This window comes from Protopterus annectens, chromosome 10.part0 (assembly GCF_019279795.1).
Source record: "Protopterus annectens isolate FY-2018-M chromosome 10.part0, PAN1.0, whole genome shotgun sequence".
Taxonomy (NCBI): Eukaryota; Metazoa; Chordata; order Ceratodontiformes; family Protopteridae; genus Protopterus; species Protopterus annectens.
The window spans coordinates 309,627,235-309,642,650 of NC_056744.1; the positions used below are offsets into that span (position 1 = coordinate 309,627,235).

At 40.3% G+C, this 15,416-nt stretch overlaps 1 protein-coding gene across 1 annotated transcript in view; it reads left to right on the top strand.

Annotated features, from left to right (window-relative positions):
* The first annotated feature begins 12,076 nt into the window (after positions 1 to 12,076).
* Positions 12,077 to 15,416, top strand: part of LOC122814135 (P-selectin-like) — a 185,584-nt gene continuing 182,244 nt past the window's right edge. The window contains exons 1-2 of the mRNA XM_044086748.1: positions 12,077 to 12,227; positions 12,282 to 12,449. Coding sequence (XP_043942683.1) covers positions 12,077 to 12,227; positions 12,282 to 12,449 — 319 coding nt within the window. The remainder of the gene's footprint in view (positions 12,228 to 12,281; positions 12,450 to 15,416) is intronic.

Sequence of the window (15,416 nt, forward strand, 5' to 3'; positions counted from 1 at the left end):
CATTCTGAGTAATGTTGGTTTAACAGGGTGTGTGCGGATATGGCTGTCCTACATGTATTACTACCTGCCATGTCAATTGTATGTTTATGAGGACTCCCCATCTGTAGGGTCATCTGCAGAATGGGCAGTGTGTGGGGCCTTTGGTGTCATGTGTTACCCACAGAACATGTATCTGTGAACTGCAGAAGGTAATGTGAGGATTGCAGTCTGTAGATGGTGAAAGCCATGACAGTTACTGACTTCATATCTATCATAGGACATATGTTGCAACAAACCCTGTTACAACAATAAATGTATGATGTTATCACAGCAATGTGTCAATATTGGCCCTGTGTATGTGATTCCAGCCACAACTCAGTCAACCTTTGTACATATGGCATGCATTAAGAGGTGCATATGTGCTGTACACCATAATTAGTGTCATCATATCTGATAATAAGCCAGTGAGATATCAGACTGCTACACATGTTATGTACAGTAGTGATTATATTTGATGACATAACCTGGACATATTGTGGTTTTTGTATAGTACTGAGGTCTGTGTACTTATGGTGAATGTCGACAGTGTGTGTATTGTTAATATGTACCTTGGCCTGTGTACAGACTGTGGTAGTTGTCATCATCCTAGGTCCCATCCTATCTGATGTTACATGCTGCTCCACTGTATGTTACCGTATTGGCTTACATGTTTGTAGGGCCATACACCACGTGTCCCATACCACAGTCAGCCATCAGATCAAACTGTGTAGCGGCCCAGTATATGTAGGGTTAGTGTGTGAGTGGCACATACGAGGATGGTGTTGAACAGATAGTCCATATACTGTAATATTATGTTAGCTTGCCATATGTGGCTGTGGCTGTGTTCTCATTGGTTGTGGTTATGCACTTTCACACAGGTGTATCTTACCCTGTGCTGTGACATGCCTGTACAGTCTGCTATATATGCAGGTACATGTGCATTCCCTCATAGGAGATGTAGGCCAATGTTGAGCCAGTCTGCCTGTAGCCTGCACAGTGCATTGTTACATGCCTAGCAGCTTAGTGTACTTACCCAGTGAGATGTCATGTGCAGATACTTGCAAGATATACTGCTGCCGGGCCTCCCTTAACAGTCATGTATGTCATACAGTGCAGTGGGATGCTGTACAGATGTATGCCAATATCTAGTGGGTAGTATGTGGCCATGGCACCCCTGTACCAGCGGTTATTATGTGTCAGGCCAGACAGGGCTGTGTGAATGCATAACCTATGGTGGCATATGTATACCAGTCGTTATGTGTTATATCCATCTACAGGGCTGTTAACATCCATATTGTCAGGCATGGTACACATGTTTTGCACTAAGGGGTTCTGTGTATACCTCTGGACTGTACAGAGTGTGTCAGAATGTCAAAATATTTTGACCAATATCTCTGCTGCAGTTGACAGGGACAGTACATGCTAGCAGCAGTACTTTACTATGATGTCCTTAGGATGTCTGTCAGTAGCAAATGACATACATGTGGAAAGCAGATGTGACCTCCAACTCATACCATGTCTGTGAAGACAATCCCAGTTACAGTAGCAATAGTATATAGAACTGTAATAGTACACAAATAAAGGTTTTCCATTTCTGCAAACCTGTGTGTGGTATTTTTTCCTATGACCTCTCTGTGGTATATGTTGCAGGCAATGATTGTCATTTGTATGGGTGGCCCATACAGTGTCCAGTTGTTCAGGTGTGAACTATAGGCATAGTGGCTGTTCCATATTTTGTGCACCTTCTACATATGTATCCTACTGTGCATATCTCTGCGTGTGTATGTATAGTCACATGTATATATATATATATATATATATATATATATATATATATATATCTATATCTATATGTATATCTGTATCTGCATATATGTGTCTGTGTATATGTATCCTGGGGATGTTGATAGCTTCCACATTTTACATTTCCTATGGGAACCAGATGGTACTGCATGATATGTTACCAATACCAGCCTGACATCATACAGGTGTAATGTAGTACTGTTAACATCTTGTGCCCATGTCATGTCAGGTTCTGATTATGGGATCTACAACACTTGGTAGTGTATTGCAGGGTGGACGTGTTTGGCTGTGGAAGAGGGTATGCCTATTTGTACAAGACGTATATTGTTTGGGGCCTCTCAACCCCATTAACGGTGCATGTGGACATATTTGTTTTTGTTAATCTACCATTGCTATCTACAGATGTATGGCCACATATACCTATATAGATATATATATATCTGCTTACATATATATGACTATGTCTGTATATACCTACATAGATATATATCTGCATACATATATGTACTTTGCTGTGTATATGTAAACATATAGGTGTAGGCATATATATGTGTCGATGTAGGCATTTGGATGTATATATGTTCATATATATTTATATATATGTATATATTTCTAAATATATATATATATATATATATATATATATATATATATGTATATGTATATGCATATATATATATATATATATATATATATATATATATATATATATATATATATATATATATATATATATATATATATATATATATATATATTATATATATATACATATATAGATATGTTGTATCTATTTAGATATTAATATATTTACACACACACATGCATCTAGATGTTGGTATACGTTCTCTGTACTGTTGCATGACAGGGCTGGATGATATGTTTCTGAAAATATCAGATTTATGTGTATCTGTCATGGCTTAGTGGTAAATCACTTTGTCTATAGTGTGCAGTGTCCTGGGTTCAAGCCTTGCAGAAGCTGTTTATTTTGTTGCTGGGCAGAATACAGGCCATTTGATACAGTGATTAAGGTACTTTAAAGCAGTTGTAAGCGGGTTTGCACTGAGGCAAGCACTGCAAACTGCTGGTTACAGTTTTTTATACTCTGTTAGCTTCTGAATTGCTTAACCTATGTAGGCAGTGCTTACCCCCATGCAAACAGACTTAAACCTGCTTAGTGCTGCTTAAAAGTGCTTACTCCCACTTACCCCCATGCTAAAAGAAAAAGGGGTTGATAGGAAAGTGGAAAAAAGGGGCACAAAGAGGGAAAGACAGTAGGGAAAATAGCCAGGGATGTGCAGGAAGGGTATAGGGAAGGTCTATAGCTGGCCATTTCTTCTACAGCAATAGCTGTGCATATATACTGAATTTGGAAGTAGATTTGGACACTCAAACCCCTGGGTGGGGGTGAGGACAACAATAATTCATTGTGATGCCAATTAGACCAGATTACTTGTGTCCAGTGGACATGTGTGTGAAATGGACAGCTATGTATGGGGTGAGATTTTTTTTGTGGGAACAGATTGCCCTTTTTTTTTCAGGTAAGAGTGGGATGTTGGGCAAGGGTAGTATGTATATTTGGGGAGGTAGGTTGAGTAGGTTAACAGACAAGACAAACAAGATGCATACAGGGGTGGTATATGACACATGTGGGGAGTAAACACCTTGGACGGGGAGGGGTGTTTGGAAGTCACAAGCCCATGAGCCCCCAATTGGAAACAGTGGGACTGAGGTCCCCACCCATGGGCAGTCACGACTGCACCTTCACAGCCCCAAAGGTGGCTTTGCTGGGGGCTGGGTAGGAGGGGCAGGCTCACCCTCTAATTGCACCACACAACCCTCAAGCTGGCATAACTGGTCTCGAATCTCCTTGTCAAGCTCCCTACGCACCACGGCCTGGACCTGATGGCAGGTGACAGGTACCTCTCTGCCCCCGCTCCCTGGGGGGCCGAGCCCCATCCACTGAGGCGGTTCCACCCAAACGTGGTGCAGGGCCAATGAGGAGGAGGTCCCAGGCTGGGCCCCAGATGTACTAGTACCTTGTGCCATGGTCAGCTTAGGTGGGATAGGTGGGTCTGCTGGGACCAGCCTTCCCATACAAGCTATGGCATTGCAGTTTTAGGAAAGATATCAATTAGTAATAATCAACAGCATTCATGATTAGTTATAACAGCATGCATAGGTATTCCCATTAATCCAAGACACCAGATTTACAAAAGTTGTAGGGTGAGCAGAACACATGCATATATGGGACAACAGTGGCCATTACAACAGCATGCAGGTTTCATTGATAGCAACAGGCCACCAATATGGGAGTATATTAACATGGCACATACATAGAACCAAATGTGAATATTTATAAACCAATAGGACATATGTCCGAACAAAAGTTTGGAGTGTAAATGTACCCATTGAGGTGTGTAATTGGGTTATTGTTGCACATTTGGTGGGGGTGAGAGAGAGAGAGGTCAATTAACAACTAATATATCCCTGTAGTTTTCACAACATTCTTAGTCACTGCAGTGATCTGTCCCTTACATTATTATTACACTACCCAATGACCTTACTTTGTACAATGGTATGTTTTTAGATTAATATATATGTGGACTGTGTCTTACATATAGGCTACACCTCTTACCTGTTATAGCTGTTGAGAAAATCATTAACACTACCTGACAAATTCTACACATACTCCCAGATTCCATGCTTGTAGACAGGTATATGAGTGAACTGTGTTGTACCTACAGTCTACATCTCTTACCTGTTATAGCTGTGGAGGGAACTTTGTTAACACTACCTGACAATTTCTACACATACTCCCAGATTCCATGCTTGTAGATGAGTATATAAATGAACTATGTTGTACCTACAGTCTACATCTCTTACCTGTTATAGCTGTGGAGGGAACTTTGTTAACACTACCTGACAATTTCTACACATACTCCCAGATTCCATGCTTGTAGATGAGTATATAAATGAATTATGTTGTACCTACAGTCTACACCTCTTGCCTGTTATAGCTGTGGAGGGAATCTTTGTTAACACTACCTGACAAATTCTACACATACTCCCAGATTCCATGCTTGTAGATGAGTATATAAATGAACTATGTTGTACCTACAGTATACACCTCTTACCTGTTATAGCTGTGGAGGGAATCTTTGTTAACACTACCTGACAAATTCTACACATACTCCCAGATTCCATGTTGATGTTATACACATACCTAACAATCTGTTATTGCACACACTCTGGTCAAGGCTTGACAGGATACAGGTGTTAATGTGACATATTTTGAGAATAGCTCTCATACACTTTGAGTGAGATGCTGCAATGACAGGTTTGTTTTCATATACATTCTCTGACTATGTTCAGGCCTGACTATCAGTTATAAGTCAGTGAAAGCTGCCTACATTTCTTGGATCATTACACTGATTTGTCAGGGGAACAGGTTACCAGGCAGCAGATATGGGCCATTTATCTGGACATGCTGGACAGATCAGAACAGTTGAGGGGTATGACTATGCCTACAGTTTACTACCTGAACATTCTGCCTCAGTCTGTACAGCTGATGGTTATGATTATGCTTACAGCTTACCATCTGAACATTCTAGCATATTCTGTACAGTTGGGTCTAATTATGCTTACAGCTTACCATCTGAACATTCTAGCATATTCTGTACAGTTGGGTCTAATTATGCTTACAGCTTACCATCTGAACATTCTAGCATATTCTGTACAGTTGGGTCTAATTATGCATACAGCTTTCAATCTGAACATTCTCACAAACTCTCTACAGTTGTGGGGTATGATTATGCATACAACTTACTACCACTCCTGGGATTCAAACCCCTGCTGTCTGTGGTAAAAATATTACAGCTGACATCGCAGTACACTGTGCCATCAGGGACTTGGTGAGAAGCATTCCAGTGTTTTCTGTCTAAGTCTCCCTCAGTTGTACAATATGACTGACCTCTTGGGACTTCCAACATTGTTAGACTGAACCTCCTACACATTTTATCTGTGTTCAATAGTGTGGGTAACACTGCTTATTCCAACAGTACTATTTATAGAATGCAACACTACAACAACATATGAAAGCAGAATGTACACGGGCACTCCAGGGGTTATACTTTTATTCATAAGATATTACACCTTTATTTCCACACAACCTATATGACAGTCTTCCTGCCATATTGTCTAGTTTATTCAGTACATCCCATACACAATATATTTTTATACTGGCACATCACTTTCTAGAACTGTTATATTTATTTGGTATGACAGTACATGCAAGATTATTACTAACCTGCCTCATGACACAGCCTTTGCAGCCTAGCAGCATGGGCTTGCTGGTTCACAGCCCACTCATCTGCAGCTGTCAGAGAAATACAGTGACATTTAGGCATTACCTTTCCATAGTATACACAAGCTAGGCAATCATTATCTACATAGTAGAATGAGTACTTACTCAGTGCTGGGGCATCAGCCACCTGACTTGATTCTTGGATCCACTGCTCCAAGAGATCACCCCTCTGCCACTTCAGGTCAGCATGGTGATGCCTGACCTGCTCACCAGTCCGGGGGATACCAGTGGCACTGGTGAGGTCACAGGTGAAACTGTCCCGGGCCTCCACTTTATACTGAGAGCCCTGGTACTGGCCCTGCAGTAGTCTCTGCTCATGGTATTTTACCAAGAGTCATGCTATGAATCTGGACTCCTGGGTGCCCCAGCACTGCACTCTAAATCGAATGCCTTCCCCTACTCCAGCCATTCTGCCTACAGTAGGGAGCTGCAACCAGTTATGGGAAGTAGTCATGCCTGTGGGGTTTAAATAAACCCACTTTCCCACACTTTCTCATGATTGGATGGTTTTGAAAAGGCTAAGCTATGGGCACATCTGGTTACCTAATGTTGGGATTGCTTAAAGGGGTATACCACTGGGCAGATAGAGTTAGCTAGCTTACATATTGTTTACACCAAGTAAGCTGAGCTGTGCAATGCTTAGCTTTGCTTAATATTTAATTAGCATTATATTTTCCTTTTGGCATTGATTTATTATTCGTTACATGTTATATCTGTGTTTGGTATCTGTGATTCATGTGTACGTACACTTTATGGGGTCCTGGGGACTTCAACACTTTATTACAATAACACCTCACATCTAGCCTTACTGCAGTACTCCAGTTCACATATTTATGTTATGTGGCAGGTTATACAACATCACACTGTACATAGATTCCTTTCACATGTTCAGTTTGATTTTCCTGTGGTGAGGATTTGTTTGTTGAAACCTCAATCTTATGTACTGTTATGAATGCTTAGTGGTTAACTACTGTGACTGTAGTGTACAGGGTCTTGGGTTCGAGCCTTGCAGAGGCTGTTTATTTTGTTGCTGGGCAGAACACGGGCCATTAGATACAGAGTGATTTAGGCACTTTAAAGCAGTTGTAAGCAGGTTTTCCCGGGTTTGAGTGGAGCTAAGCACTGCTAACTTCTGGTTACAGTTTCTTACACTCAGCTTCTAAATTGCTTAGTCTGTGTAGGTAGTGCTTACCCCCATGCAAACACACTTAAACACTCTTACTTTTGCTTACATATGCTTACTACTGCTTATTTGTGCTTAAACCTGCTTACTAGTGCCTTATTCATTATGACACTGACACTTCACATGTTAATTTCCTGCAGTACTCCAGTTCATAAATATATGTTATTTAGTGGGTTTTGCAACAAAAATATTGGTTACAATGTGCTTTGGCATGTAAAATAGACTGCTGCAGTGAGACTCGAACCAGGAATGCCTGCTCATTAGGCGAATGCTCTGCCCACTACACTATAGCTGTGCTACTTCATTTGCATATATCTTCCTTGTTATCCTCTTCAGCCTTTTAAGCTGCTTTAACTGTAGCTAAGCGATGGGCACACCATTGCAAATATGGTTAGCTGTACTCAGATTAAAAAAAAAAATAAAGGGGTTTCTTCATTTGATTTTTATGTACTGTTGTACACATGGGGAACTGTTGGTGGAGATATGCGGACACCTATGAGCAATCTCACTCATTTCTTACCACTTTCTGCTGTTCTACATTGCAGAGGCATGTTTATTCTGAAAACTCTGCTGTCAGACATGCCCCCTGCACTCATACAAGCTCCGTGTAAGCCTAGGAGCTCGGGCAGCACGCCTTATTAATATGCATGATGTGCTGCTGTCCTGCTCCTAAACGGGTGCTTCCATGCAGGACTAAGCTAGTCCTGCATGGAAGTTTATAAATCCTGGGGTATTTGATACATATACCTAGTATTATTAATGTGCATGGTAATAGAGGGTTTATGAAGTACAGAGAACAACCTAAAATCTGCTATTTTGTGGAAAGAATGATAATTAAATTAATGAATGTGACAAAAAAGATGTTATTTATGTGGTCAGACAGGCCATAATGCAAAGAAATGTGAATTAAAGTGTAAAAAAATGTGACAATGCAGAACATTCATTGTTAGAGTGTGAGACAGACACAGAAGGAAATGAAAATAAAAAAGAACTGTAAATTAAGTTATACAAGAAAAAGAGATCGAAGAGGATGTTGTACAGGAAATTACACCAGAAATGAAAAATGTAGAAGTTGCTTTTAAAATGAAAGATAAAGAAAAAGAAATAGAAATAGATGAGGCAAGTGAAGAAGAGTCAGAGTGGCATATGGTAAAAGGCAAGAAAAATTCTATAGGAAAAAGAGTTAGGGAAAGAAAAAGAAAGTTTAAAAATATTATGGTAAGAGAAAATAAGACAGGTAAGGGATAAAGACATCTTTAATATAACTGTTTAATAATGCTGAAAATGTTAGCTTTAAATGTGAACAGTATGAAAAATATGAAGAGGAGAATTAATATTGTGTACAGGTTTGCAGCTGTAGATGCTCAAATAATAGTGTTAGAAGACATTGGACTGTTAATGGAAAAAGAAAGGGTACAAGCAGCAAGGCTTTGGAATGGTACTGTTATTTGGAATATAGGTAAAGAAACCGATTGAGGTATATGTATATTGTGTAAAGAGGATATAAAGATATCAGATATAACAATTATAGAACTAGGGAGCATAACTGTAGTTGATCTGAAATGGAAAAGGTATGTATATAGGATTGTAGCAGTATATGCATATGTGACAAAAAAGAGAGAGAAACAATGGGCCAGATTCAGGAAGCCTCCATGTAAGAGTTATAACTCTTACACGGAGGCTGCAGTGAAACTGTGTGATGTCAGCATGTCATGCATATGCATGAGGTGCATGAGGCATGCTGAATCACACTAGTAACTCTTACACGGTCCGTGTAAGAGAGTAGGGGGCGTGTCTGTAGGCTAAGCCCTGCAAGTGGACACGCCCCCGGAAGACTAGAATGGCTGAAAGTAAACAGCCACGTGAGAGGCCATGGAAATGTGAATAAACACACTACACAACACATGCCCCGATAGACCATCACTGTATAAAGTGAAGAGATGTTATAAAATTAAATTAAAACCTTTTTTTTTTTAAACCCGGAAATGTTTGCTACTGTGTGCTTGGTGTGCTACTAGCGCAATCACAGTTAGCAGTCAGTGGAAAAGGATATAAGAACTAAATATGCAAAGTAAGCCAAGAAGTAATAGCTTAGCGGTAGAGTTGCTGGCCTAAGAGTAGGCAGGCAGGGTTCGAGCCCCCACAACAACTTTTTTTTTTTGTAAATAAGCATGAAAAAGCCCCCTGACAGTATTGTACAAATGTAAATGTATTCCCTTTTGTAAAATGGAATGAAATGGAGCATATATTCCGAAGTAACACAATAATAAAAATAGTCAGAAATGTACTGATAGCTAAGCTGCTGTGAGACGGAATGCCTGTAGCTGAGTAGTGTTTAAAAAGCTGCAAACTGTATGCTCGTTGCTAAGCACTGGTTTAATAGGCTGAAACCATTTGCAACTAGCTGTGCTTAGCTGAACATGTGTGTCACTAGCCAATTAAGGTTTATCCCAGCGCACACCGTTTGTGCGACGCTCCCACAAGCTAACTGCCAGTGCGCATGCGTTACCTCCGTGCAAATGAGCGCAGACCTGGTTTTAAATGTTTAAAAGTGCTTTTGGCAAGTTAGATTGACAGGTCCTCAACTCATTTCTGTCAGGAAAATCAAAAGTCAGTTGCCAGAGTCGAACCCAGGATACCATGCACTAGAGTCAAGGTACTTCACCACTAAGCCATGACAGCAATACCATGAAATGCAGAAATAGCATATATATGGGATAAAATCCAGAATGGAGCATGAGAAAGCATTTTCAGTGAAGTAGATACAATTCCAAAACGGCCAATCAGAGAAATGTGCGGGAAAAGCGGCATATATAAGCCCCATAGGCGGGAATACACAGCATAAACGATTGTAGAACAGACCTGCAGTCAGAATGAGTGGAGTAGGTGAGGGACGTTGCTTTCGAGTACAGCGTTGGGGCATTGAGGAGTCCAGATACATGGTCTGGCTCCTTGTCCATCATCACGAGGCCCAACTCATGCAGGGCCAGGTCTCATGGGGACCGTATAGGGCAGAGGCATGGGACCAGTTGGCTCGTGATCTGATCAGTGCTACTGGCATTCCACGCACTGGTGAGCAGGTCCGTCACCACCATGCGGACCTGAAGCGACGCAAGGAAGACCAGTTGTCGAATGGATCCAGGAGGCCCGGGATATGCCCAACGCCCCACTACTGAATAAGTTACATTTGCTTATGTATGTAAGGATTTCAACTGGCCGATACCATGGAGATGTGTAGTCCAATATTACTTCTTTCGTATTACAGCTGCAGGTGTCCGCTCTGTGAATCGCGAGATGTATGGTCGTAGGCTGGTGCGGCTGCGCCACCATGCAGGTTAGTAACCCCACCCATTACTTGTAAATAAATATTGTACTGTAGCATGTATCAGAACACTGCAGTGTATTGATTAAAAGTAATATAATGTGCAAGCAGGAATTGTAAGTCTGCAGGTATGGCTGCAACAAGTTCATCAGTATGCAAGTGTAACTGGAAATATAATTGATAGAATTAAACAGTGCTGTAATACAGATGTCCCACCATGAATTAAATATAGTGTAACCTGCAGTAGTCCCAAGAGTACAGCTTTAGAATCCGAGGTAGTCATATGTGAGATATATCCCCTGTTGAAATGCTGAATCATGACAGAAGTGAGGCTGTTGGAAAGTGTTTGAATCACCACCAGTCTAACATGTGAACAAAGCCTAGAAGTACCAACCTGAACTGTGAAGTTGCAGGATGTGTGAGAGTGACAGAAAGGGTCATGTATGAATAAATAAAGTAGTAATAACCCCTGAATATAGTAGCCCCAGTGTGTTTCTACAGAACTAAATGCATGTGGAAAGTACAACTTAATATCCCAAACTGATTTCAGTGTTTCAGAATCTGGAATGTCTAGGCCAAATGCTGTATATGGTGATCACAGTAAACAATTTGCAGATAGAATGAATGATTATCTGACAGACTAAACAGCCATAGTTGTCCCCTGTCCTGTCATCAAAGTGTAGCAGGATGATGTATCTGATCAAATTCAAAATAAGTAGGATAGTGATGTATTTGTAACAGGTGTAGCTTGACAGTCAAATAAAATTTATTTTGAAGCATCAGCCTCAACTTAATTGTGTACCTTATACAAATGTAAATCAATGTGTAACATATGAATGTGTCATCACTTTCTATCTCCGCCCAACCCTATAATTCCATATAACAACACCCACTAAATAATGGTATGTGAACATTTCATTAATCATGGACATTTGTCCGTTTCAAAAATATATGCATGTCTGTTCGTGCATGTGCCCTGTTCATACCTGCAAATCTGATGGCCTGTTGCCATTAATCAACCCTGCATGTTGTTTGACTGTGTATTTCTGTTCAAATAATGCATGTGATATTGATATGCCCCTTGTTCAATGGTGTTAATATTTTTTTCCGGGGGCTATTTTTTTGTGGAAAGAATGATAATTAAATTAATGAATGTGACAAAAAGATGTTATTTATGTGGTCAGACAGGCCATAATGCAAAGAAATGTGAATTAAAGTGTAAAAAATGTGACAATGCAGAACATTCATTGTTAGAGTGTGAGACAGACACAGAAGGAAATGAAAATAAAAAGAACTGTAAATTAAGTTATACAAGAAAAGAGATCGAAGAGGATGTTGTACAGGAAATTACACCAGAAATGAAAATGTAGAAGTTGCTTTTAAAATGAAAGATAAAGAAAAAGAAATAGAAATAGATGAGGCAAGTGAAGAAGAGTCAGAGTGGCATATGGTAAAAGGCAAGAAAAATTCTATAGGAAAAGAGTTAGGAAAGAAAAGAAAGTTTAAAAATATTATGGTAAGAGAAAATAAGACAGGTAAGGGATAAAGACATCTTTAATATAACTGTTTAATAATGCTGAAAATGTTAGCTTTAAATGTGAACAGTATGAAAAATATGAAGAGGAGAATTAATATTGTGTACAGGTTTGCAGCTGTAGATGCTCAAATAATAGTGTTAGAAGACATTGGACTGTTAATGGAAAAAGAAAGGGTACAAGCAGCAAGGCTTTGGAATGGTACTGTTATTTGGAATATAGGTAAAGAAACCGATTGAGGTATATGTATATTGTGTAAAGAGGATATAAAGATATCAGATATAACAATTATAGAACTAGGGAGCATAACTGTAGTTGATCTGAAATGGAAAAGGTATGTATATAGGATTGTAGCAGTATATGCATATGTGACAAAAAAGAGAGAGAAACAATGGGCCAGATTCAGGAAGCCTCCATGTAAGAGTTATAACTCTTACACGGAGGCTACAGTGAAACTGTGTGATGTCAGCATGTCATGCATATGCATGAGGTGCATGAGGCATGCTGAATCACACTAGTAACTCTTACACGGTCCGTGTAAGAGAGTAGGGGGCGTGTCTGTAGGCTAAGCCCTGCAAGTGGACACGCCCCTGGAAGACTAGAATGGCTGAAAGTAAACAGCCACGTGAGAGGCCATGGAAATGTGAATAAACACACTACACAACACATGCCCCGATAGACCATCACTGTATAAAGTGAAGAGATGTTATAAAATTAAATTAAAACCTTTTTTTTTTTAAACCCGAATGTTTGCTACTGTGTGTGGGTGTGCTACTAAGCGCAATCACAGTTAGCAGTCAGTGGAAAAGGATATAAGAACTAAATATGCAAAGTAAGCCAAGAAGTAATAGCTTAGCGGTAGAGTTGCTGGCCTAAGAGTAGGCAGGCAGGGTTCGAGCCCCCACAACAACTTTTTTTTTTTTTTTTTGTAAATAAGCATGAAAAAGCCCCCTGACAGTATTGTACAAATGTAAATGTATTCCCTTTTGTAAAATGGAATGAAATGGAGCATATATTCCGAAGTAACACAATAATAAAAATAGTCAGAAATGTACTGATAGCTAAGCTGCTGTGAGACGGAATGCCTGTAGCTGAGTAGTGTTTAAAAAGCTGCAAACTGTATGCTCGTTGCTAAGCACTGGTTTAATAGGCTGAAACCATTTGCAACTAGCTGTGCTTAGCTGAACATGTGTGTCACTAGCCAATTAAGGTTTATCCCAGCGCACACCGTTTGCGACGCTCCCACAAGCTAACTGCCAGTGCGCATGCGTTACCTCCGCAAATGAGCGCAGACCTGGTTTTAAATGTTTAAAAGTGCTTTTGGCAAGTTTGATTGACAGGTCCTCAACTCATTTCTGTCAGGAAAATCAAAAGTCAGTTGCCAGAGTCGAACCCAGGATACCATGCACTAGAGTCAAGGTACTTCACCACTAAGCCATGACAGCAATACCATGAAATGCAGAAATAGCATATATATGGGATAAAATCCAGAATGGAGCATGAGAAAGCATTTTCAGTGAAGTAGATACAATTCCAAAACGGCCAATCAGAGAAATGTGCGGGAAAAGCGGCATATATAAGCCCCATAGGCGGGAATACACAGCATAAACGATTGTAGAACAGACCTGCAGTCAGAATGAGTGGAGTAGGTGAGGGACGTTGCTTTCGAGTACAGCGTTGGGGCATTGAGGAGTCCAGATACATGGTCTGGCTCCTTGTCCATCATCACGAGGCCCAACTCATGCAGGGCCAGGTCTCATGGGGACCGTATAGGGCAGAGGCATGGGACCAGTTGGCTCGTGATCTGATCAGTGCTACTGGCATTCCACGCACTGGTGAGCAGGTCCGTCACCACCATGCGGACCTGAAGCGACGCAAGGAAGACCAGTTGTCCGAATGGATCCAGGAGGCCCGGGATATGCCCAACGCCCCACTACTGAATAAGTTACATTTTGCTTATGTATGTAAGGATTTCAACTGGCCGATACCATGGAGATGTGTAGTCCAATATTACTTCTTTCGTATTACAGCTGCAGGTGTCCGTTCTGCGAATCGCGAGATGAATGGCCGTAAGCTGGTGCGGCTGCGCCACCATGCAGGTTAGTAACCCCACCCATTACTTGTAAATAAATATTGTACTGTAGCATGTATCAGAACACTGCAGTGTATTGATTAAAAGTAATATAATGTGCAAGCAGGAATTGTAAGTCTGCAGGTATGGCTGCAACAAGTTCATCAGTATGCAAGTGTAACTGGAAATATAATTGATAGAATTAAACAGTGCTGTAATACAGATGTCCCACCATGAATTAAATATAGTGTAACCTGCAGTAGTCCCAAGAGTACAGCTTTAGAATCCGAGGTAGTCATATGTGAGATATATCCCTGTTGAAATGCTGAATCATGACAGAAGTGAGGCTGTTGGAAAGTGTTTGAATCACCACCAGTCTAACATGTGAACAAAGCCTAGAAGTACCAACCTGAACTGTGAAGTTGCAGGATGTGTGAGAGTGACAGAAAGGGTCATGTATGAATAAATAAAGTAGTAATAACCCTGAATATAGTAGCCCCAGTGTGTTTCTACAGAACTAAATGCATGTGGAAAGTACAACTTAATATCCCAAACTGATTTCAGTGTTTCAGAATCTGGAATGTCTAGGCCAAATGCTGTATATGGTGATCACAGTAAACAATTTGCAGATAGAATGAATGATTATCTGACAGACTAAACAGCCATAGTTGTCCCCTGTCCTGTCATCAAAGTGTAGCAGGATGATGTATCTGATCAAATTCAAAATAAGTAGGATAGTGATGTATTTGTAACAGGTGTAGCTTGACAGTCAAATAAAATTTATTTTGAAGCATCAGCCTCAACTTAATTGTGTACCTTATACAAATGTAAATCAATGTGTAACATATGAATGTGTCATCACTTTCTATCTCCGCCCAACCCTATAATTCCATATAACAACACCCACTAAATAATGGTATGTGAACATTTCATTAATCATGGACATTTGTCCGTTTCAAAAATATATGCATGTCTGTTCGTGCATGTGCCCTGTTCATACCTGCAAATCTGATGGCCTGTTGCCATTAATCAACCCTGCATGTTGTTTGACTGTGTATTTCTGTTCAAATAATGCATGTGATATTGATATGCCCCTTGTTCAATGGTGTTAATATCTG